General features: G+C 41.4%; 1 protein-coding gene across 1 annotated transcript in view; it reads left to right on the top strand.

Moving 5' to 3' along the window:
• Nucleotides 1-25,600, top strand: part of DNAH3 (dynein, axonemal, heavy chain 3) — a 249,802-nt gene that overhangs the window by 89,009 nt on the left and 135,193 nt on the right. Inside the window, exons 30-37 of the mRNA XM_010837413.1 lie at nt 1,497-1,611; nt 8,313-8,511; nt 10,264-10,372; nt 10,600-10,713; nt 11,473-11,649; nt 14,155-14,246; nt 16,512-16,731; nt 17,325-17,459. Of these exons, the coding sequence (XP_010835715.1) occupies nt 1,497-1,611; nt 8,313-8,511; nt 10,264-10,372; nt 10,600-10,713; nt 11,473-11,649; nt 14,155-14,246; nt 16,512-16,731; nt 17,325-17,459 (1,161 nt within the window). The remainder of the gene's footprint in view (nt 1-1,496; nt 1,612-8,312; nt 8,512-10,263; nt 10,373-10,599; nt 10,714-11,472; nt 11,650-14,154; nt 14,247-16,511; nt 16,732-17,324; nt 17,460-25,600) is intronic.

Genomic DNA, 25,600 nt, shown 5'->3' with positions numbered 1-25,600 from the left:
TCCTTCACAATCTTCTGGAGTTTGCTCAAACTCCTGACCATTGAGTCAGTGATGCTATTCAACCATCTCATCATCTGTCACCCTCTTCTCCTTCTGCCTTCAATCCTTCCCAGCGTCAGGGTCTTACTCCTCAAAATCTCTTGAAGAATAGCTTTAATTATCTAGATTTGACAGATGAGGAGACTGAGACACAGAGGGTTAAAATCACTTGCCCAGAAGCACATAACAAAAAAGTAAGGAAGGTGAGATAAGCGTAGGGTGGTCTCATATGTTCTTCATTCATTTTTTTTTTTTTTTTAGTTAGGCAATCTGTTTTATTTTTTTTTTAATTTTATTTTATTTTTAAACTTTACATAATTGTATTAGTTTTGCCAAATATCAAAATGAATCCACCACAGGTATACATGTGTTCCCCATCCTGAACCCTCCTCCCTCCTCCCTCCCCATACCATCCCTCTGGGTCGTCCCAGTGTTTTTTATTGTTTAACTCATTTTGAAATAATGTCAGACAGGCAAATAATGTTGCAAAAATAATACGAAGAATTCCCATACACCCTTCATCCAGGTATATTAACATATTAACATCTTACATAACCACAGTACAATATCCAACAACATTGATACAATATTATTATTTAACCTTTTAAACTCATCTTTTGTCTGGTTTAGGATCCAATACAGAATTATATTTAGTTTTCATGTTTCCTTGGAGAAGGCAATGGCACCCCACTCTAGTACTCTTGCCTGGAGAATCCCATGGATGGAGGAGCCTGGTGGGCTACAGTCCAGGGGGTCGCTAAGAGTCGGACACAACTGAGCGACTTCACTGTCACTTTTCACTTTCCTGCATTGGAAAAGGAAATGGCAACCCACTCCAGTGTTCTCGCTTGGAGAATCCCAGGGGCGGGGGAGCCTGGTGGGCTGCCGTCTATGGGGTCGCACAGAGTCGGACACGACTGACGCGACTTAGCAGCAGCAGCAGCTTCATGTTTCCTTTGTCTACTTTAATCTAAAAGAGTTTCAATCATTTTTGTTAATTCTGGCTTACTGCCTAACTTATATATATTGTAAAATTCATCCTTTTTAGTGTGCATTTCTGAGTTTTGACAAGCATGTACATTTGTGTAACCATCATCACAGCCAAGATACAGAACAGTTCCACACACCCTAACATTTTCCTCATGCCCTTTGTAGTCACTATTCTCAGCCTTTGGCAACTACCATTCTGTTTTATGCCCTTATAATTTTATCTTTTCCACAACATTATAAAAGTAAAATCATACAGTATCTAGACTTTCAAATCTGACTTCTTTCAGTTGGCATTATGCTTTTGAAATCTGTCTCGAGGTTAATGACTGGGCCTGAGGGAAAGGGAGGTTGAGGGATGACATCTAGGAGTCTGGTTTGGACCATGGAGTGTGGATGGTATCATTCCAGAGAAGGAATTACCAGGAGAATACAACTTAACACATTGTTCCCTCCTATGCCCCTGCCAGGATTTTCTGAAGAAGAGCAATGATCAGATTGCACAGATTGTTCAGCTGGTGCGAGGGAAGCTGAGCAGTGGAGCTCGACTCACCCTCGGGGCCCTCACAGTCATTGATGTCCACGGTAAGCAAGGAGGTTTCCCTAGCATTAGTGACTGATTAGTAATAGCTGCCAAGCTTGCCTCCCTCCCATCTGGATGGAATGATTCAGGTTCCCTTTTTCATTAGGGAGAGGCTTCTCCAACTGAGAATAAATGAGGGGGTAAGGAAGAGAAATCAATGCTTCTGTGTATCTCGTCTTATGTTTTCCCTCCCATCCCCAACCTTATTTCCAAGAACCCCACCACCAGCACCAAGCAGTGCTCTGAGAACCTGATGGCCACAGCCATTTCTGAGATTTACCAACTGGAAGCAATTTCCTTCTACTGATCTTAACTAATAATTTTTTGTCAAACTTTGTGCTAAGTGCATGACATACATTGTCTCATTTTTATATACATTTCACAGATTAAGAGCCTGTGGTTTATAGAGGCAAATAACTTGCTGAGAGGCACACAGCTAGTAAGTAGCAGAGGCTCTTTTGTAATTTGAACCTGTGTCTGATTCCAAACCCCAAAACTGGAAATGGGCAGTGATGCAGGGAGAGAATGGATAAGAGAAGATACATTCCAACTCTTCCTAAGAAAGAGAAAGAGGGAAGGAGGAAAGGAGGAGGAAGAACTGGAGTCTTTATATAAAACAAACCACCCCCACACCCTCATACCATCATCACCAATGAAACTAGGGCTGAACCAAACTGGTTGCCTGGTAACAGTGTCTCTTTTGCTCACACACCCAGCTTCCTACTGGCATTTCATGCATCTTACTCTCCATAAAGTTGATGCTCATTTCTTTTCCTTTTTTTCTTTTCTTTTGGCCACATGGCTTGTGGGATCTCAGTTCCCTGACCAGGGATTGAACCCAGGCCATGGCAGTGAAAGTCTGGAATCTTAACCACTAGGGCACCTGGGAGCTCCCTGATGCTCATTTCAATCTGATTTCATTTGGATAGACTAGCATAAAATATGGAGGAAAGAGGGAGAAGGTGCTCTTCCTCTGGCTACGTATTTAACTTGTAGGAATAATAAGTGAAGGCATGGTTACTGTCCAGGATGCTTCAGAGTGGTCGAGTTTATACATATGCACACACATACACATTCATGCGTGAACACATGAACATACACTGCTTTGGAAAGGCATCCCCAACCCAAAGCCTTGAGATTCAACTTGCTCTTGGCTCTCTCACACACACCTGTTTTCTGGGTCCTCCCAGGAACCTGGATTGGAATTAAATTCCTCAGGAAGAATGAAAGAGTGTAATTTTGGTGTAATCTTCTGCAGGGACTCTTCAGAATTTTGGATTTTACTGTAATAAAGATTTCTCTCACAGAGAGGGAGGAGACTTACAGAAGTGTCCCTTTGCAAAGTTCTATTTCTGAGATCCTGATTGCAAGCACTATATTAGTTCTGAAGTTGAAATAACAGTTGCCTTGTGAGGTACATAAAAAATGATTTGCATAAACTATGTCCACTCATCAACTTCAGGGCTCCCATCACTGTGAAAATATTAAATTTTCCTATTAACACAATCCTATTACAGAAAGGATAAAACCTAGAAATATATCTCTTACTTAGTTTCTCAACACCTTTCTTCCATGGAAAGACTAAACCTAACATGGGTTCATGAGATCCCTTCCTTTGCTAAGTATATCAGGCCAGGCTAATTGTATTCTCCTAGGATATCCTAAGGAGAAGGCAATGGCACCCCACTCCAGTACTCTTGCCTGGAAAATCCCATGGACGGAGGAGCCTGGTAGGCTGCAGTCCATGGGGTTGCAAAGAGTCAGACACGACTGAGCGACTTCACTTTCACTTTTCACTTTCCTGCATTGGAGAAGGAAATGGCAACCCACTCCAGTGTTCTTGCCTGGAGAATCCCAGGGACAGGGGAGCCTGGTGGGCTGCCGTCTATGGGGTCGCACAGAGTCGGACAAGACTGAAGTGACTTAGTAGCAGCAGCAGGATATTCTAGAGGCCTGGAACAGGGCTAGAAGGATAGCACTGACGATGAGATAGCATTTGTGGTAACTACATACTGAAAAGCACTCTGGGTCACTTTCCCAAGAGTTTAAGGATGATAACAGTAGTTAATATTGGGTTGACCAAAGACTTGTTCATTATTTTCCATAAGATGGCTCTGGTAGCATTTAGTTGTCTTGAACTTCATTTGAAACATTTTTCTTAGATTGTATTGTCACAGCTGTCATATAAGTTCAGTACAGTTCAGTCACTCAGTCGTATCTGACTCTTTGTGACCCCAAGTATTACAGCATGCCAGGCTTCCCTGTCCATCAACTTCAGGAGCTAACTCAAACTCATGTCCATCAAGTCCGTGATGCCATCCAACCATCTCATCCTCTGTTGTCCCCTTCTCCTCCTGCCTTCAATTTTTCCCAGCACCAGGGTCTTTTCAAGTGAGTCAGTTCTTTGCATCAGGTGGCCAAAATATTGTAGTTTCAGCTTCAGCATCAGTCCTTCTGATGAATATTCAGGACTGATTTCCTTTAGGATGGACTGGTTGGATCTCTGTGAAGTCCAAGGGACTCTCATGAGTTTTCTCCAACACTGCAGTTCAAAAACATCAATTCTTTGGCACTCAGCTTTCTTTGTAGTCCAACTCTCACATCCATATACAACTACTGGAAAAACCATGGCTTTGACTAGACGAACCTTTGTTGGCAAAGTAATGTCTCTGCTTTTTAATATCCTGTCATATATGTTTGTCATAACTTTTCTTTCAAGAAGCAAGCACCTTTTAATTTTGTGGTCACAGTCACCATTTGCAGTGATTTTGGAGCCCAAGAAAATAAAGTCTCTCACTGTTTCCACTGTTTCTCCATCTCTTTGCCATGAAGTGATGGGACTGGATGCTGTGATCTTAGTTTTCTGAATGCTGAGCTTTAAGTCAACTTTTTCACTCTCCTCTTTCACTTTCATCAAGAGGCTCTTTAGTTTTTCTTCTCTTTCTGCCATAAGGGTGGTGTCATCTGCATATCTGAGGTTATTGATATCTTTCCCAGCAATCTGGATTCCAGCTTGTGCTGCATCCAGCCCAGCATGTCACATGATGTACTCTGCATATAAGTTAAATAAGCAGGGTAACAGTATACAGCCTTGATGTACTCCTTTCCCGATTGGGAACCAGTCTATTGTTCCATGTCCAGTTCTAACTGTTGCTTCTTGACCTGCATACAGATTTCTCAGGAGGCAGGTAAGGTGTTCTGGTATTCCTCTTTCAGAATTTTCCACAGTTTATTGTGATCCACAAAGTCAAAAGCTTTGGCATAGTCAATAAAGCAGAAGTAGATGTTTTTCTGGAACTCTCTGGCTTTATTGATGATCCAACAGATGTTGGCAATTTGATCTCTGGTTCCTCTTCCTTTTCTAAATCTACCTTGAACATCTGGAAGCCCACAGTTCAGGTACTGTTGAAGCCTGGCTTGGAGAATTTTGAGCATTACTTTGCTACCATGTGAGATGAGTGAAATTGTGCAGTAGTTTGAAAATTCTTTGACATTGCCTTTCTTTGGGATTGGAATGGAAACTGACCTTTTCTAGTCCTGTGGCCACTGCTGAGTTTTCCAAATTGGCTGGCATATTGGGTGCAGCACTTTCACAACATCATCTTTTAGGATTTGAAATAGCTCAACTGGAATTCCATCAGTTCCCCTAGCTTTGTTCATCATGATGCTTCCTAAGGCTCACTTGACTTTGCATTCCAGGATGTCAGACTCTAGGTGAGTGATCACACCATAGTGGTTATTGGGTCATGAAGATCTTTATTGTATAGTTCTTCTGGGTATTCTTGCCACCTCTTCATATCAGCATGCATTAAAAAAAAAAAACAACTTACCAATTTGGTGAATGCTGGAGTCCAGCCCCAGCAGGGATTCAACCTGAAGGGATGAGCAGTGTCGGCGAGAAACTGAGGCAGCCTCTCATTTTTCTTGGACTGCCTGTTTATTTCAAGCTTATGATTCTCTTTTATACTTCTACAAAAGCATTAGGTCAGAGGTTTGATATTTTTAGTTCCCATTGACCCAGATTTATTTTTCTCCAGAAATCATTGTTGCCCTTCAAAAGGAGCTCCTTCCTCAGCGATTCTCTTATCTACTTTTTCTCATGTGTCCTTGTGAATACACTGTAACTCATGCTAATGTCTGGGCCACATACCACATTCCTCAGTTTATTTCTTATTTTTCTAAGTCCTGTTTGCCCCTAGTATCCTAAGCTCACTATTTCTTAGAAAGGGCTTCTACCTAATAATATCTCTAAGTCCCTAATTTCTATAAGCTATAGTAGAATATGATAACATTACAGCAATCCTTATATCTTTAGCTTCTAACTATTTTAATTATTCCTAAGCCCTAAATTCAGCAAACTCCTTTGCCATAAACACTTTTCTCACAAATGGGCTTCAGATAGCAATCCCTCCCATGGCCTCAAGCTGCGGCCTGTGTGCTCACCCTGGAATACTCTTTTGTAAAAGTCCTTGAACAAATGTCAGTGATTAACTTTATGAATTACTCTTTGAGCACAGCTGCAGAAGGCTTTATGCCTTCTTATGCTCCTCTCAAAAACAATAAGCACCTTAATATTCTCTTCAGTCAACTCAGCCGAGGAAAGGGAAAAACAAGTCAGAATCACAAAGCGTAACTCCTTCATTCTGGGTCCGTGCCTACAGAACAAAGGGAGGGGGTTTAGGGCCGTGCCTCCATTTTGTCAGTAATGCCTAATGTGGCTCCTGACAGGTGAATTTCTCTGTTGTTGTTTTTCAGTCACTCAGTTGTGTCTGACTCTTTTTGCAGCACACCAGATCTCCCTCTCCTTCACCATCTCCTGGAGCTTGTTCAAACTCCTGTGCATCGAGTCAGGGATGCCATCCAACCATCTCATCCTCTGTCATCCCCTTCTCCTCCTGCCTTCAATCTTTCCCAGCATCAGGGTCATTTCTAATGAGTTGGCTCTTCTCATCAGGTGGCCAAAGTATTGGAGCTTTTGCTCCAATACATCAGTCCTTCCAATGAATATTCAGGATTGGTTTCCTTTAGGATTAACAGGTTGGATCTCCTTGCAGTCCAAGGGACTCTCAAGAGTCTTCTCCAGAACCACAGTTCAAAAACATCATTTTTAGGCACTCAGCCTTCTTTATGGTCACACTCTTATCCATACATGATTACTTGGAAAAACCATTGCTTTGACTGTTATAGACCTTTGTCAGCAAAATAATGTTTCTGCTTTTTAATATGCTGTCTAGGTTTGTCATAGCTTTTCTTCCAAGAAGCAAGCATCTTTTAATTTCATGGCTGCAGTCACCATCTGCAGTGATTTTGGAGCCCAAGAAAATAAAGTCTGTCACTGTTTCCATTGTTTCCCCATCTATTTGCCATGAAGTGAAGAGGAATTTCTGTGTAGCCATTTTAATGTTGAAGATGGAAGAAAAAGCAACATTTTCAGCATATGCTGCTTTACTAACTCAAGAAAGGTAAAAACACAACTGAAACGCAAAACAAAAAAAGAAAAAAGGTTTGTGCAGTGTATGGAGAAGGTGCTGTGACTGATCGAATGTGTCATAGTCATTTTTGAAATTTAATGTTAGAGATTTCTTGCTTGATGATGCTCCATGGCTGGGTAGACCTGTTGAAGTTGTGAGTGATCAAATCAAGACATTGATTGAGTACAATCAACATTATACCACACTGGAGATAGCTGACATATGCAAATATCCAAATAAAGCATTGAAAATCATTTGTCCTAGCTTGCTTGTGATAATCACTTTGATATTTGGGTTCCACATAAATTAAGCAAAAAATTGACCTCTTTGACCATATTCCCCAGCAATTCTCTTCAATGTAATGAAAAAATTGTGACAGGCAATGAAAAGTGGTACTGTATAATAATGTGGTATGGAAGAGATCATAGGGCAAGTGAACTATCACCAATCACACCAAAGGCCAGCTTTCATCCAAAGAGTGTGATGTTGTATACATTATGGGATTGGAAGGGAGTCCTCTATTATGAGTTTCTTCCAAAAAACTAAGCAATTTATTCCAACAAATACTCCTCCCTATTAGACCAACTGAAAGCAGCACTTGACAAAGAGCATCCAGAATCAGTCAACAGAAAAAAACACATAACCTTTCATCAGGATAATGCAAGACTACATGTTTCTTCAATGACCAGGCAAAGGTGGTCAAAAACTGGTCATCAAACTGGAAGATCTGATTTGTCTGCCATATTCACCAGACATTGCACTATCAAATGTCTATTTATTTCAGTCTTTACAAAATTCTCTTAATGAAAAAAATTTCAGTTCCCTGGAAGACGTGGGAAAAAGCCACCTGGAACAACTTTTTGCTCAAAAAGATAAAAATTTGAGGGAAGATGGAATTATGAAGTTGCCTGAAGATTTACGGAAGGTAGTGGAACAAAATGATGAATATGTTGTTCAATAAAGTTCTTGGCGAAAATGAAAAAAAAAGTGTCTTTTTTTTTTTTTGCTTTAAAACTGAAGGAACTTTTTAATCAACCCAATACTATAAATTTATATAGTGTATAAATAAAGATGTTGCTTGAAGTTTAGAGATGGGCAGAGAGGGTAGTTGAACCTAAAATTGTTGAGATCGAGTGGTCTTGATGACATCCTCAGACCCTTCTGAGGAATCCATGAAAATGGGAGGATGCCAGTGACTCTGCAACTGTGTTTCCATGTCTGTGTCCCCACAGCTCGTGATGTGGTAGCCAAGTTATCTGAGGACAACGTCTGCGATCTGAACGATTTCCAGTGGATCTCCCAACTGCGCTACTACTGGGATTCCAAGGATGTACAGGTGCAGATGATTACTACAGAGGCCTTATACGGCTATGAGTACCTGGGAAACTCCCCCCGGCTGGTGATTACACCCCTCACTGACCGCTGCTACAGGTAAACTCTGGGCCTCCCCAGACCTGAAGGGTGAATAGAGAATTCCAAAAGGAAAATCTGAGAAAGAAGTTTGGAGCAGCTTGAGTTTGTTGTTACCTTTACCTTCTGTATTCTAGATCCTCAGATTTTAGAATTTTTACCTTAGTCAGTGTGGTCTCACAGATGGGCATTTTAGGCCTTAGGAATAAATGAGAACCCAGTAGAAGTCCTAATGCACAGTATTGTGTTCAAACCAACAACTAGACTGTTAATGCCTATCCTTGAAAATGGCACAGTGCTTAAGAAAGAAAGCTCTCCAATGGCAAGAATCAAGAAGGTGCCAGGAGATCCCATGGCCAAGAGATAGAACAGGGGCCAGGTAAAGGACCCAGGCAAGGAGTCTCTGAGCTCTGCCACCCAGTCTGATGAAGAGATTGGGCCATTCTATGCTCAGCAAATTGCTTTGCCACTTCCCTTGGAATTCATAACTTTAGAAACTTGGACTTTGTGAACTTGTCAATTTTGTGATGTTTAGATTTTTCTTTGATTTTATATATTGTTTGAGTGCAACTTTTAAATTATAAAGGTAGTACTTGGGTATTTTTTTTCTTTCAAAGTCCTCAGTCACTTGTTTTCTATGTTCTGTGACTTCTTCAGTCATTTATCTATTCTACTCACTATTCAACAACCATTTCTTGAACTTTACTATGCATTATGTGTTACCTCCAGGAATCCTCAACCTAATGGGGTAGGGGAGAGAGACACACTCAGGTGATTATAAGAAAGTGTGTTAACTGAAACTATAGAAGCTCACACACAGGCCTGTGGAACCACAGTTGACATATCATTCATTCTAATATTTATCTTATGCCTCCCATATGGAACTGAACAATGGGTTCTGAACTCAAGAGTTCATAATCTAGTGGGAGAAATATATTTATTTTTCCTCATTCCATTAGCATTGGTGATCTTTGGAATGCAGAGGGTTTTTCACTTTCATTTGATTCATTTAGTATCAGTTCAGTTCAGTCACTCAGTCATGTCCAACTCTCTGTGACCCCATGGACTGCAGCACTCCAGGCTTCCCTGTCCATCACCAACTCCTAGAGCTTACTCAAACTCGTGTCCATCGAGTCGGTGATGCCATCCAACCATGTCATCCTTTGTCGTTCCCTTCTCCTTCTGCCTTCCATCTTTCCCAGCATCAGGGTCTTTTCTAGTGAGTCAGTTCTTCGCATCAGGTGGCCAAAATATTGTAGTTTCAGCTTCAGCATCAGTCCTTCCAATGAATATTCAGAACTGATTTCCTTTAGGATGGTGTGGTTGGATCTCCTTGCTGTTCAAGGGACTCTCAAGAGTCTTCTCCAGAACCACAGTTCAAAATGATCAATTCTTCTGCGCTCAGCTTTCTTTATAGTCCAACTCTTATATCCATACATGACTACTGGAAAAACCATAGCTTTGACTAGATGGACCTTTGTTGACAAAGTAATGTCTCTACTTTTTAATATGCTGTCTAGGTTGTCATTTAATATGTATATATTCATTTATCCATTCAATCATTCATTCAAACAAATGCTTTTAGGTGCCACCCATACATACTCAGTTGTAACACTGAGTAAAATAGAATTTTTTGTGATGATGATGATGTATTGCCCATATAATCAGGGAAAATCATGTTTAATTATTTGAGTCAAAACAAAATAAACCGAAAGCCAGTTTGTTTCTTGTGTCTTAGGACATGGCATTGAGTTCTTATTTTCTTCCCCTTAGGACACTGATGGGGGCTTTGAAGCTGAACCTTGGAGGAGCCCCAGAGGGTCCAGCTGGGACAGGCAAGACAGAAACCACCAAAGATCTGGCCAAAGCTTTGGCCAAGCAGGTAGGGAAATGCTGTCCATCCTCACACTCTTTTCCCATCCCTCTCTGGAGCCATATCCAGGGAAGTTGGCATGAAGTTCAAGATGGCTTAGAGTACCAGGCAGAGTGGGGCCCCAGCTCCTCCAGTAGAATGAGAAGAGGGGAGCCCCACCTCTGTTTGAAGGTATAGGGTGATTTAGACGGGAAGAAACCCATCCTAAATGGAGCCCACATCCTCTCTCTCTCTAGTGTGTGGTCTTCAACTGCTCTGATGGTCTGGATTACAAAGCCATGGGGAAGTTCTTCAAAGGACTAGCCCAGGCTGGAGCATGGGCCTGCTTTGATGAGTTCAACAGGATTGAGGTAACCCTGGTACTAGGCTACTGAATAAAGGGTTTGGACATACAAGGGCTTTTTTTCCTGGGCTCTTAGTTCCTCAGTGACAGGGCTTATGTGTCTTCTATGGCCCCTTGCACAACGTAAGTACTCCATGAACCAAACAAAAACAGCCCCAAGGAGACAAAATGCCTAGGGTATACATAAACATTCTCACCAAATTCATTCACTCACTTGCTCATTCAAAAATTTATTGAGCAACTACCTTATGTCAGATACTGTGTGTATGTTCATTATACAGAGATGAGCAAGAAACAATTTTGCCCTCTAGACTGTTATAGTTCATCTAAGGGAGATAAAAATTAAATGATACAAGTAGAATATGAGAGAAGTCGATATCAGTGGCACAAAGGAGTCATCACAAATGAATGAGTGGTTAATTCTATTTGGGTAGGCAGTTGAGATTAGGGAATGTAAGCATGCAATTTGAACCAATAAACACCATACATGCATACTATGGATGAAGTATTATGCTAGGCACAGGAACAAAGATAAAATACTGTGGAAACTACTTACAGACACACACACACACATGCATGCATGCATATACACACCAGTTTTCTGTTCTTTTCCCAAAACTCTAAATCATGCTCCTAACTTTGAATGTGAAGGTCTTATTCTCAGGTGATGGGGTTCTTTCTTCGCTAAGTGAAGGATACTATGGCAGAGTGGGGTGGGTGGCTGTCAGAAGCAGGAGCTCAAATCAACCAGCCATTCTCACTCCAGGTAGAAGTACTGTCTGTGGTAGCTCAACAGATTCTCAGCATTCAACAAGCCATTATCCGGAAGCTAAAGACATTCATCTTTGAAGGCACTGAGCTCTCTCTAAACCCAACCTGTGCAGTCTTCATCACCATGAACCCTGGGTATGCTGGCAGGGCTGAGCTGCCAGATAATCTCAAGGTAAACATCAGAGTGGGAAATACTGGGTGTACTTTATGGTATAGAAACCTTTGGAAGTATCCAGGCATCTCACAGAGAAGCCAAATAATAGACCATGTGACATTTTTCAACTATGAGTGAAGATGTTATTTGGCTTCAGAACTCAATCATCTCCCCAACTCTAGCCTTCATGAGGTGGGAGGAAATATATACCATAATAACCAATGGCAAAGAGGAAACAATGAAAACTGGAATAAGTGTCACTATTTCTGATGTCTACAAGGGTCAGACAGTTCATATAAATGAAAAAAGCCACATAGGCCTGATAGGGACTCTGACAGATATCCCACCTAGAGGCAGCAGCCCCTACTTATCCCCAGCCTACTCTGGCCAAGCAGGAATTGTGGGACCTTCTCATTTTTTAGGAAAAACCAGCAATTTTGATTATTACATAAAATCTTATTTTTAGATCCTGGCTTAATGCAAAAACTAAAATCATTGTAGGCAAAATAAAATCATTGTAGACCAAATAAAACAGATTGGCATATAAGAGAGCATCAAAGTTCAACACAGAGAACGCTGGTAAACCACGGAGCTAAGCTAGTTAGGCCCAAGTGGTGTCCACACCAAAGCAGAATGTCCTAACTAGCTAGAGAGATAACAAGAGAGCTAATATATCCTCGAGACCTACTGCTCAACTGGCCCGAGCTACAACCATGGCAATAAGCATTGGCCCTGCTGCTACGGGAAAAGGAAAATGCCTCTGAAGTAGGGGCGAGAGAATGCCAGCCAGGCCATCTTCAAGGGGACAGGCACTAAATGACCTTAGCATGCTGCTCTCATAGATGAAAAAAACCCAAAGTGCAAAGTGACTGGATCTCTACCTGTGGAGCATCTAGCCCCCCAACTGCATGAAGAAAGGGAGACTTTTTTATGGGTTTTCTTTCAAATTATTGTTCCATTCCCTCGAGTGAAAGACACAAGTAAGACCTGGACAAAAATGTATATTCACAATAGCATATGATGCTCCATCTGCTAGAAATGCATTCTGATTAGTTCCTGGAATCTAATTCAAATATACCACTCCTCCTCCTCCCTGGGAATAGAAAAGAAGTCAAGGAAATCCCTACGAGTCACCCCTCCTCTCTAGATCAACATAGACCAGTAGACACCAAAGTAGAATTTGAACCCACATTTCTCATTTTATAGTGCACAATTGTTGTTAAGTCCCTCCTGCATCCCTCCCAGCTAACAACCATGCTGCTGCTGCTGCTAAGTCGCTTCAGTCATGTCTGACTTTGTGCAACCCCATAGACGGCAGCCCACCAGGCTCCCCCATCCCTGGGATTCTCCAGGCAAGAACACTGGAGTGGGTTGCCATTTCCTTCTCCAATGCATGAAAGTGGAAAGTCAAAGGGAAGTCGCTCAGTCATGTCCGACTCTTCGAGACCCCATGGTCTGCAGCCCACCAGGCTCCTCCATCCATGGGATTTTCCAGGCAAGAGTACTGGAGTGGGGTGCCATTGCCTTCTCCAAACAACCATGCTAGATCTGCATAAACAACGGTCATGAGACAGTGTAGCCCAGTAGAAAACACTCAGGGTTGGTGTCAGGAAGTCTGGATTCTAGTCTTGGCTCTACCTCTAACTGCATGACTTAGGCAAGTCTCTTCTCCTCTAAGATCAAAAATACAAAGTCACTTCAGTCATGTCCAGCTCTTTGCGACTCTATGGGCTGTAGCCCACCAGGCTCCTCTGTCCATAGGATCCTCCAGGCAAGAATACTAGAATGGGTTGCCATGCCCTCCTCCAGGGAATCTTCTCCACCCGGGGATCAAACCCATGTCTCTTATGTCTCCTGCATTGGCAGGCAGGTTCTTTACTGCTAGCATCACCTGGAAAGCCCCAATAATAACAATACCTGATGTTTATTGAGCCCTTACTATGTGCTATACACCTTTTTAATCACTTCACTTATATACTATTATTTGCCCTCATGATAACTATGAAGAGGGCATAGTTGTTAGACCATTTTGAGGTTAAAGACCTGAGGTCTAGAGGGGTTACCTAACTTATTCACAGTTGGTATGTAGCAGAACAAGGACTTGATTTTTTAAATCAAGATCTGTCTAACTTCAGGATTCTTCTGCTATATAATTATCCTGCATCCCTGAATGACTTCTGCTGTCTACATTGAAAACCAGAAAGATCCAATAGTTGAATAAAGCTATTGAAACTCCATTTGGCATAGGAGGATGAAGTGTTGCTAGGATACTGGCACCTGAGGCCTTTCACACAACCATTGAGGGACCCAATGTATTTGGATAAGGCTAGTGGGGAGGTGCGTGGAGCAGTGGATCCATCTGGTAAAGACAGTCTCTGTGCACTGATTTGTCCTCCAGCCCTCCTTTCCTTGACTGTCACTGGGTGGTCTGAATGATCATGTTATTTCTCTTTGCCTCTTTAGATGTGCCTTCCCCAGTTTTCACCTTACACATTTAGGTTCTGAATGGCATTTCTTTTCCAGGCCTTGTTTCGGACAGTGGCCATGATGGTGCCAGATTATGCCCTCATTGGAGAAATCTCCCTCTACTCTATGGGATTTCTAGACTCCAGAAGGTACGTTATATTGGCTTTCCAGCGCGTTTTAAAGAAAGAGTGATTGGAATGACTTTTTGTAGGGTGAATTCAAGGTAAATTGTCCATTGGAAAAAAAGAGAAACTTGAGATATATGCTTTTACTCACAAGTTTATCTGAATGTACATAGCCCTGGTCTCTGTCTTGACCCCTTCTCTGACTAGGAAATGGCCAAGATTCCCAAGAAAGAGCCCTCCACTCCCTTTGTATATACCTGGACTACTTCTAAGGAAGACTCACTCATTTCTTCTCTATCCCTCACTGTTAACACACACATACACACACATTCCTAAATGACTGAAAGACATGAAATTATTTCAAGACTGAGTTGTTTTTGGCCAAGATTGAAGAAGAAAAATTAATATAATTTAGAATTAACTTTGTTAGCAATATAATATTTATTTATTCCAATCAACTTGATTATCTCTCACTCAAGTATTACCCAGTTTTCTGAGACACACACATACACAAGCACCAGTCTCTTTTACACATATAACCAGAATTGTGAATATTCACTGTAAAATGGCTTTTATTGATCTATTTCAGATTTTACACTTGTCTTTTCACATTGCTTGGCCATAATCAATTGATTTTTTTGTTACCACAGATATCTCCACAAGGCCCAAAGTGTCTTTGTGGTCTGGAGGTCATTGCTCTTAATGCACAGGGCTATAGATATTCTCAACAGAATGTGTCATCCTTCCTAGGCTAAGAGGCTGCCTCAGTCATAAGAGGTTTAATTTATTGTTTTCTATAGGAGACTTAGGAGAAGGCAATGACACCCCCACTCCAGTACTCTTGTCTGGAAAATCCCATGGACAGAGGATCCTGGAAGGCTGCAGTCCATGGGATCGCTGAGGGTCGGACACGACTGAGAGACTTCACTTTCACTTTTCACTTTCATGCATTGGAGAAGGAAATGGCAACCCACTCCAGTGTTCTTGCCTGGAGAATCCCAGGGACGGAGGAGCCTGGTGGGCTTCCGTCTATGGGGTCGCACAGAGTCGGACACGACTGAAGTGACTTAGCAGTATAGGAGACTTCGCTTACATTTATTTGCCTGTTCAATTCATTTATTCAATTGTCAAGCCTTCATTGAGTCATCTACCTTATGCCCTGCCCAGTCCTAGGTGCTGGTGAGCAACACAGTCTTTGCTTTTAGTGTAAATCAGTCTTGTTAGACAGGAGTCCTGCAAGGGAAACATGCATCAGCACATTAGTTAGGGTAAATCTGACCTCCAAATTCCAATGGCTTAGCATAGTAAAAGTTTTATTTTTTACTCCCTGGAAATCCAAAATGGGTGTCTGCAATCAGGGGAGTTCTTCCCCAAGGAACCCAGGTAACTTATATCTCACAACTATAACACATGAGCATGGAAGAGCTTATGGAGGAGGTTTTTACGGACCAGCCCTTAAAGTGGCATACTTCCACTTCATTCATATGCCACTGGCTAGGAGTCAGCAATGTGGCCACCCCTGTGGGGAAGGCTGGGAAATGTGGTCCCCTATGTGCTCAGGAAGAATCAGATATGGTAGTGCACATGAGCATACATGTATTGTGTGCTGAGTATATTAATTTTTGAGTTGGTTTTCTTAAATTAAAAGATGGATATTGAAAAAAATTGTAATGTTACAGAAGTGCAAAATTGAGTGTCCCCTGGTGGCTTAGATGGTAAAGCGTGTGCCTACAGTGTGGGAGACCTGGGTTCGATCCCTGGGTCAGGAATATCCTCTGGAAAAGGAAATGTCAACCCACTCCAGTACTCTTGCCTGGAAAATCCCATGGACAGAGGAACGTAGTAGGCTACCATCCATGGGGTCGCAAAGTCAGACATGACTGAGCAACTTCACTTCACTTCACTTCATTGTGTCCCTTAGTAGCCCCACTCTATAGGCACTAACATTGTTAATCATTTGATGTAATCTTCCCAAATGTGTCTATGTGTGGCATACACATACACTCATATATACACATAAAAGTATAAACACGTGCAATTTCTTATACAGTACATATTACACTTATGTATGTGCTTGCTATTTTTCATCCTACCTTTGAAAGAGAGTTATAGTGCTTCCTTAGCTCATTATGGTAACTCTATGAAGAAACCTTCAAATGATAAGATTTTTCCATCACGTTCATGGGCAAGCCTGGCTTCTGAAGGACAGGGCACAACATGTTGGGAATGTCTGCTGAGCAGGACATGGGCCTTACTGGAGGGTCTGCAGACATGTCTTTTCCCTCCCAGTCTTGCTCAGAAGATTGTTGCAACCTACCGCCTGTGTTCAGAGCAACTCTCCTCCCAGCATCACTACGACTATGGCATGCGTGCTGTCAAGTCTGTGCTCACTGCTGCTGGCAACCTGAAACTCAAGTATCCAGAGGAGAATGAGAGTGTCCTGCTGCTCCGGGCCTTGCTTGATGTCAACCTGGCCAAGTTCTTGGCTCAAGATGTCCCTCTGTTTCAGGTAGGCAATGGTTTGGGACCTTGGCCAAACACTGAGATTCTACTTCCCAAGATGAAAAAAAATTTTGGCACCTCTTCCACTCCTTACACCCTTTCCATTCTCTAGCCAGCATCCCTATTGCCAGATACCCTCCCCCAAATATTAAGTAATAATGATAATAGCAATATCCCTAATTCTTGATGTTTAATAAAAATATTTTCACTAATAGGATAATATTTGCTGTTGAGTGTGAGTAGTTAGTTTTTCATATCAAATATAATTAGTTTTGTAACTATTTTAACATCTATCTTCCTTACTAAGCTGTAAGCTCTTAGAGACAGAAAGCATGGCCATTTTGTTCATTCCTAGTGTAATGACTGAAATAGCACAGACATTAGCTATTTGCTGACTTTTTAAATTATTGGGAAGAAACATTATGTTTAACAAATATTGTAGGAATTTGTATTTGTGGATAAGATACATGATTTTGGTATAGGAAAACAGGTTTGGAATTTTCCAAGGATTCCTGCTATTTGTAGATTCCATTAAAAAAAAATGTTGAGGTTATATATCTGATAATTTATCCTTTTTACATCTTGAATTTTTGTTAACAGGGAATTATATCAGATTTGTTTCCTGGAGTTATTCTTCCACAGCCAGACTATGTAGTTTTTATGGAAGTACTAAATGCGAACATCAAAAAGATGAAACTTCAGCCAGTACCTTGGTTTATTGGAAAAATTATCCAGGTTGGTTCCATGTACCTATGTGGAAATGTACCTGTTTATTGTTTGCTGAGGTCAGAAATCAGAAAGAACTATGGTAGATTGGAACTGAACTGATGGCAATTGGAAATTAGAGCTGGAGGTAGAGATGAAGACATTTAATAATCCATTGTGCCTTCAATTTTCATTTCTAGGAATTGGCGTTTAAAATCCAATATTTTTCGTATCACCATCTTCCCTGGGGTTTCTTTTTTTTTTTTTTAATTTAGGGATGAAATAGAACCTTTCGGAGCATTGTGCTTTGAATTAGTCAAGACTTTTTTGGTTCCCAATGATAGAATGTGAATGTGGAAGTCGCTCAGTTGTGTCTGACTCTTTGCAACACTGTGGACTATATAGTCCATGGAATTCTCCATGCCAGATACTGGAGTGGGTAGCCTTTCCCTTCTCCAGGGGATCTTCCAAACCCAGGTATCGAACCCAGGTCTCCCACATTGCAGGCAGATTCTTTACCAGCTGAGCCATAAGGGAAGCCCAAGAATACTGGAGTGGGTAGCCTATCCCTTCTCCAGGGGAGCTTCCCGACCCAGGAATCAAACCAGGGTCTCCTGCATTGCAGGTAGATTCTTTACAAACTGAGCTATGAGGGAAGCACCCTCCCAATAATAGAAATTCAATTCAAACTGTCTTATTCAATAAAAGGGAATTTACTCACCTAACTTGAAAAGTCCAGAGATATGTTGGCCTCAGGGGCATAGTAGGATACAGATTTTATTTAGATAAATAAATAAGGAATAAATCAGGAATCCATCTCTCTTCATTTCTGGATTCTGCTTCTCTCTGCATGAAAAACTCATTCTCAGGTAGGCCCCCAGTAACCTCAGACTTAAATTATCTCATGTTCAAGTCCAGAAGGAAAAAGAACATCACTCTCAGAGTGTCCTCAGCAAAAAGTCTCAGGATTAGCTTTGGATGGTGTTGATAAAATCACATGACCATCCCTGAAGCAATTACAAAGATAAGAAGGAGACAGTAATAACCCCACCTCTGCCAGAAGTGGAGATGGAGTCAGAGCCACCCAAGTCAAGTCATGTGGACTGAAACATAAAGTGGTGGTTCCTCAGGGAAAATCAAGGTGCTGTTACTAATACATGAAAGAAGTGTCTCTACAGTCTCAATCTTGGAGAACCTTAGTGAAACTTCACCTAATTTCAGGTTTCCCTCCCTACAATCACTTTCTATGTAAAACTACCTTAGAGACATACACTGAATAATGTAAGTCTCAAATACACTTTTTCTGCAGAATCATGGAACAGAACTACAAGGGACCTTAAGTGCCATCTGGTGTTTGGCCCCATAAGAACACTGGCACCCAGAGAGGGAACAGATTTGGATTCATATAGACCTAGTTTCAAATCTCACCCCCTTCCATTTTTTGCTGTGATTTTAAGCAAGTTAGTTCAACATTCTGAGCCCCAGTTTCCTCATCTATAAAATAAAGACAGTAAAACCTTTCCCATAGAGTAATATTGAGACAAGAAATATGTAAACTGCCAGATATGGTGACTGTCATATTGTCACCATATTGTCATCATTGTCAACCCATCTCCACAGACACGCAAAGCATCATCATTTCACAAAATCATATTGTTATTTAGAATCAAAGATCAAGGTTAGGACCCTGGTCTCTAGATTCTGAATCAGAATAAAATTTCTAGGAATAAAAATTTTTCCCAGGGCTTCCTTGGTGGCTCAGTGGTAAGGAATCCACCTGCCAGTGCAGGAGACACAGATTCAATCCCTGATCCAGGAAGATCCTACATGCTGCAGAGCAGTTAAGCCCATGAACAACAACTATTGAGCCTGAGTTCTAGGAGCCAAAACTATTGAGCCCATGTGCCCCAACTACTGAAGCCCACAAGCTCTAGAACCTATGCTCCACAATAGCAAAAGTCATCGCAACGAGCAGCCCGCACACCACAGATAGAGAGTAGCCCTTGCTTGCTGCAACTAGAGAAAAGCCCATGAAGCAACAAAGACCCAGCACAGCCAAAAACAAATTAATTAATTTTTTAAAATTACTAAAAAAAATTTCCCCTACTCTCTCATTAAGAATAATATTTTTCCCCACTATGTCATCAAGTGTGGTAGTTTTGACACAATTCATTTAACCCAATATTGAATCCCAATTATTCATTGGGATTTTATAGATGCACTATATATCAGTTCAGTTCAGTGAGTTGAGTCGCTCAGTTGTGTCTGACTCTTTGCGACCCTATGGACTGCAGCACTCCAGGCTTCCCTGTCCATCACCAACTTCTGGAGCTCACTCAAGCTCATGTCCATCAAGTCAGTAATGCCATCCAACCATCTTATCCCTTGTGGTCCCCTTCTCCTCCTGCCTTCAATTTTCCCCACCATCAGGGTCTTTTCAAATGAGTCAGTTCTTTGCATCAGGTGGCCAAAGTATTGGAGTTTCAGCTTTAGCATCAGTCCTTCCAATGAATATTCAGGACTGATTTCTTTAAGATGGACTGGTTGGATCTCCTTGCAGTCCAAGGGACTCTCAAGAGTCTTCTCGAACACCACAGTTCAAAAGCATCAATTCTTCAGTGATCAACTTTCTTTATAGTACAACTCTCACATCCATACATGACTACGGGAAAAATCATAGCTTTGACTAGACAGACCTTTGTTGACAGAGTAATATTAAAAACAGCTTTTTAATATGCTGTCTAGGTTGGTCATAACTTTCCTTCCAAGGAGTAAGCATCTTTTAATTTCATGGCTGCAATCACCATCTACAGTGATTTTGGAGCCCAAGATAATAAAGTTTCTCACTGTCTCCATTGTTTCCCCATCTATTTGCCATGAAGTGATGGGACCAGATGTTAGTTTTCTGAATATTGAGTTTTAAGCCAACTTTCTCACTCTCCTCTTTCACTTTCATCAAGAAGCTCTTCAGTTCCTCTTCGATTTCTGCCATAAGGGTGGTGTCATCTGCATATCTGAGGTTATTGATATTTCTCCCAGCAAATTGATTCCAACTTGTGCTTCATTGACCCTGGCATTTCCCCTGATATACTCTGCATATAAGTTAAATAAGAAGGTTGACAATATACAGCCTTGATGTACTCCTTTCCCGAGTTGGAACAAGTTTGTTGTTCCATGTCCAGTTCTAACTGTTGCTTCTTGACCTGCATGAAGATTTCTCAGGAGGCAGGTCAGGTGGTCTGGTATTACTATCTCTTTAAGAATTTTCCACAGTTTACTGTGATCCACATAGTCAAAGACTTTGGCGTAGTCAATAAGCAGAAGTAGATGTTTTACTGGAACTCTCTTGCTTTTTCAATGACCCAACAGATCTTGGCAATTTGGTCTCTGGTTCCTCTGCCTTTTCTAAAACCAGCTTGAACATCTGGATGTCATGGTTCACGTACTGTTGAAGCCTGGCTTGGTGAATATTGAGCATTACTTTGCTAGCGTGTGAGATGAGTGCAATTGTGCAGGAGTTTGAGCATTCTTTAGCATTGCCTTTCTTTGGGATTGGAATGAAAACTGACCTTTTCTAGTCCTGTGGCCACTGCTGAGTTTTCCAAATTTGCTGGCATATTGAGTGCAGCATTTTCACATCATCTTTTAAGATTTGAAATAGCTCAACTGGAATTCCATCACCTTCACTAGCTTTGTTCCTAGTGATGCTTCCTAAGGCCCACTAGACTTTGCATTCCAGGATGTCTGGCTCTAGTGAGTGATCACACCATCATGGCTATCTAGGTCATGAAGATCTTTTTTGTACAGTTCTTCCATGTATTCTTTCCACTTCTTCTTAATATCTTCTGCTTCTGTTAGGTCCGTACCATTTCTGTCCTTTATCGAGCCCATCTTTGCATGAAATGTTCTCTTGGTATCTCTAATTTTCTTGAAGAGATCTCTAGTCTTTTCCATTCTGTTATTTTCCTCTATTTCTTTGCATTGATCACTGAGGAAGGCTTTGTTATCTCTCCTTGCTATTCTTTGGAACTCTTCATTCAAAGGGGAATATCTTTCCTTTTCTCCTTTGCTTTTCACTTCTCTTCTTTTCACAGCTATTCGTATGACCTCTTCAGACAGCCATTTTGCTTTTTTGCATTTCTTTTCCATGGGGATGGTCTTGATCCCTGTCTCCTGTACAATGTCATGAACCTCTATCCATAGTTTTTCAGCTACTCTGTCTATCAGATCTAGTCCCTTAAATCCATTTCTCACTTCCACTGTATAATCATAAGAGATTTGACTTAGGTCATACCTGAATGGTCTAGTGGTTTTCCCTACTTCCTTAAATTTAAGTCTGATTTTGGCAATAAGGAGTTCATGATCTGAGCCACAGTCAGTTCCCAGTCTTGTTTTTGCTGACTGTAAGAGCTTCTCCATCTTTGGCTGCAAAGAATATAATCAGTCTGATTTTGGTGTTGACCATCTGGTGATGTCCATGTGTAGAGTCTTCTCTTGTGTTGTTGGAAGAGGGTGTTTGCTATGACCAGTGCATTCTCTTGGCAGAACTCTATTAGCCTTTGCCCTGCTTCATTCTGTACTCCAAGGCCAAATATGTGTGTTACTCCGGGTGTTTATTGACTTCCTACTTTTGCATTCCAGTCCCCTCTAATGAAAAGGACAAATATTTGTTGACTCACTTTTATCAGTTCCTGTACCACCCTTATTGTCTTCATTTAGACCCTCTGTATAACTCACTTTCAAGGTGAAAAATGTGTGTTAGTTGCTCAGTCATATCTGATTCTTTGCAACTCCATGGATTGTAGCCCTGCAGGCTCCTCTGTCCATGGGATTTTCCAGGCAAGAATACTGGAGTGGATTGCCATTTCCTCCTCCAGGGAAGGTGAAAAATAATGAGAACATAATCTTTAAAATAAAAAGCTTCATGTACTCCCTTTTTCTGAGAGATTCACAGTTTAGAAGGGAAGAGAAAACATGTCACATTAATGTAAATGACCAAAGCATTTCCATTTCAGCTATCATAGACTACTCATCACAGACAGACAAAACAATTAGAAAATTCAAAAAATGAGCTTCCACTTCACTATTGATTCTCAAGGGTAAGGGCTAAATTACATGGAAGGTCATTTGTATTTTACAGCATCTCTCCTGTCTCATAAAATACATTTTAATCTATTGAGAATTCAAATTAAGTCAGAGTAGCATTTAGGCCTTGAGAAAGGAAATTTCCAATAGAAATACAATTTGCTAAAATGACCCCTGTTTCCTTTTCTTCTTTAAAAGCAAGTAGAAATGGTGTAATGGAAAGATTGGCAGCATTGAAATCAGAGGCCCTGTGGTCAAATCCTGGTTCCACCACTGATGAGCTTGGGCAAGTCAGTTAACCTCTCTTGGGCTCAGTGTTCCCACCATTTAAAAGTAGTTAATGATGCCTGGTGGCTCAACTGGTAAAGAATCCACCTGCAAGGGAGGAGCTAAGATGGCAGAGGAATAGGATGGGGAGACCACTTTCTCCCCCACAAATTCATCAAAAGAACATTTAAACGCCGAGTAAATTCCACAAAACAACTTCTGAATGCCGGCAGAGGACATCAGGCACCCAGAAAAGCAATCCATTGTCTTCGAAAGGAGGTAGGAAAAAATATAAAAGACAAAAAAACAGACAAAAGAGGGAGGGACGGAGCTTCGTCCCGGGAAGGGAGTCTTAAAAAGAAAGAAGTTTCCAAACACCAGGAAACACTCTCACTGCCAAGTCTGTGCCAAGCCTTGGAAGCACAGAGGGCAACATAACAGGGAGGAAAAATAAATACACAATTAAAACCCACAGATTATGAGCCCAATGGTAACTCCCCTAGAGGAGAAGCTGCGCAGATGCCTGCACCCGCCACTAGCAAGCGGGGGCTGGGCAGGGAGGCGCGGGCTGCATCGCTTAGAGTAAGGATCTGGCCTGAATGCCCCGAGCGCTATCTGAGCGAAATAATTTGGGCTACCAAACCAGACTGTGGGATAACTACCACGCGAAAAGCCAGCCCTAACCTAGGACACCGCCAGGCCCACGCACGGAACAAAGGACTGAACAGAGATAGCCGGCTGCAGACCATCCCCCTCTGATGACAGGCAGCCAAAGCCGGAAGGAGGCAATCACAGCCCCAGAGAGACATTATCTACAAAACTGTAAGCAGGCTTCTTTGCTAACTAAGACTTCTTGGGGTTCTGGACGGTCAACATCCGCCTGAGAAGGTGCACTGGTTGTACACCCAGAAAACCTAGCGGCAGGGAGGCGATAAGTCGCAGCAACCGCGCTCGCCAAACACCTCATCACCTGAGCTGCTCGGACCTGGGAAGGGCACAAAACGCAGGCCCAACCCAGTCTGCGCCTCTGAGGACTACCCGAGTGCTTGAACCTGAGTGGCTTGGACCTGGGAGGTGCAAGCAGCCCAGGGCCGACCACGGATGGTTCCCAGTGGAGCAACCTAGAGCCTAAGCAGTGTGGGCAGGGAGGGTACAAGCGCCGTGAGCGGGGGCAGACCCAGTGTGGCTGAGGCACTGCGAGCGCATGCCAGTGTTATTTGTTTGCAGCATCCCTCCCTCCCCACAGCGCAACTGAACAAGTGAGCCTAAAGGAAAAAAAAGTGTCCACCACCGCCCCCTTTGTATCAGGGCGGAAAAAAGACACTGAAGAGACCAGCAAACAGAAGAAGCTATAACAGAGGGAACCGCCTTGGAAGTGACAGGCAATAGATTAAAACCCTGTCGTTAGTACCAACTACATAGGAAGGGACCTAAAAATCTTGAGAAATATAAGCCAGACCAAAGAACTAGCCGAAAATGGACTGACCCCACAATACCCACAACACCAGAGAAAGTCCTAGATATATTTTTACTATTTTTACCATCATTCTTTCTTTCATTTTTTTTTATTTTTAAAAAAATTTTAAGTCTTCTATTACTCCTTTAATTTTCACTTTTATAACCTACTATTATTTTGCAAAAAAAAAAGACCCTATTTTTTTTAAAAGCAAACTTTATATATATTTTTTATAATTTTTGTGACCTTGTTTTTTTTTTCTTTTTCTCTTTCTTTTTTATTTTTTTTTTCCTTCTTTAACACTGTATTTTTGAAATTCCAAACTCTAATCTAGATTTTTAATTTTAGCTTTTTGGTATTTGTTATCAATTTTGTACCTATATTTTTTTATAATTTTGTGACTTTTTCTCTCTCTCTTCTTCTTTTCTTTAACATTATATTTCTGAAATTCCAAACTCTACTCTAGATTTTTTATTTATGCTTTTTGGTATTTGTTATCAATTTTGTACCTATATTTTCTTTATAATTTTTGTGACTTTTGTTTTTGTTCATTTTTTTTCCTCTTTCTTTTTCTTCTTCTTTTCTTTAACATTGTATTTTTGAAATTCCAAACTCTACTCTAGATTTTTAACTTTTGCTTTTTGGTATTTGTTATCAATTTTGTACCTATATTTTCTTTATAATTTTTTGACTTTGTTTTTTCTTTCCCTCTCTTTCCTTTCCTTCTCCTTTTCTTTAACACTGTATTTTTGAAATTCCAAACTCTACTCTAGATTTTTAATTTTTGATTTTAGGTATTTGTTACCAATTTTGTACTTTAAGAACCCAATCTTCAGTACCCATTTTTTACTTGGGAGTGAGATTACTGGCTTGACTGCTCTCTCCCCCTTTGGACTCTCCTTTTTCTCCACCAGGTCTCCTGTGTCTCCTCCCTAACCCCTCTCTACTCTACCCAACTCTGTGAATTTCTGTGTGTTCCAGACGGTGGAGAACACTTAGGAAATGGATTACTGGCTGGATCTGTCTCTCTCCTTTTCATTCCCCCCTTTTATCCTCCCAGCCACCTCTGTCTCTTTCCTCCCTCTTCTCTTCTCTGTATAACTCCATGAACATCTCTGAGCGGTCCAGTTGTGGAGTGCACATAAGGAAGTGATTATTGGCTAGCCCACTCTCTCCTCTATGGATTCCACCTCATCTCATTTGGGTCACCTCTAACTCCCTCCTCCCTCTTCTCTTCTCCATGTAACGCTGTGAACCTCTCTGGGTGACCCTCACTGTGGAGAAACTTTTCATCTTTAACCTAGATGTTTTATCAATGATGCTGTATAGAAGGAGAAGTTTTGAGACTACTGTAAAAATAAGA

The sequence above is a fragment of the Bison bison genome, unplaced genomic scaffold (genome assembly GCF_000754665.1).
Source record: "Bison bison bison isolate TAMUID 2011002044 unplaced genomic scaffold, Bison_UMD1.0 scf7180017864072, whole genome shotgun sequence".
NCBI lineage: Eukaryota > Metazoa > Chordata > Mammalia > Artiodactyla > Bovidae > Bison > Bison bison.
The sequence above is the reverse complement of the archived record's forward strand: the minus strand, read 5'-3'. Positions and strand labels throughout refer to the sequence as shown.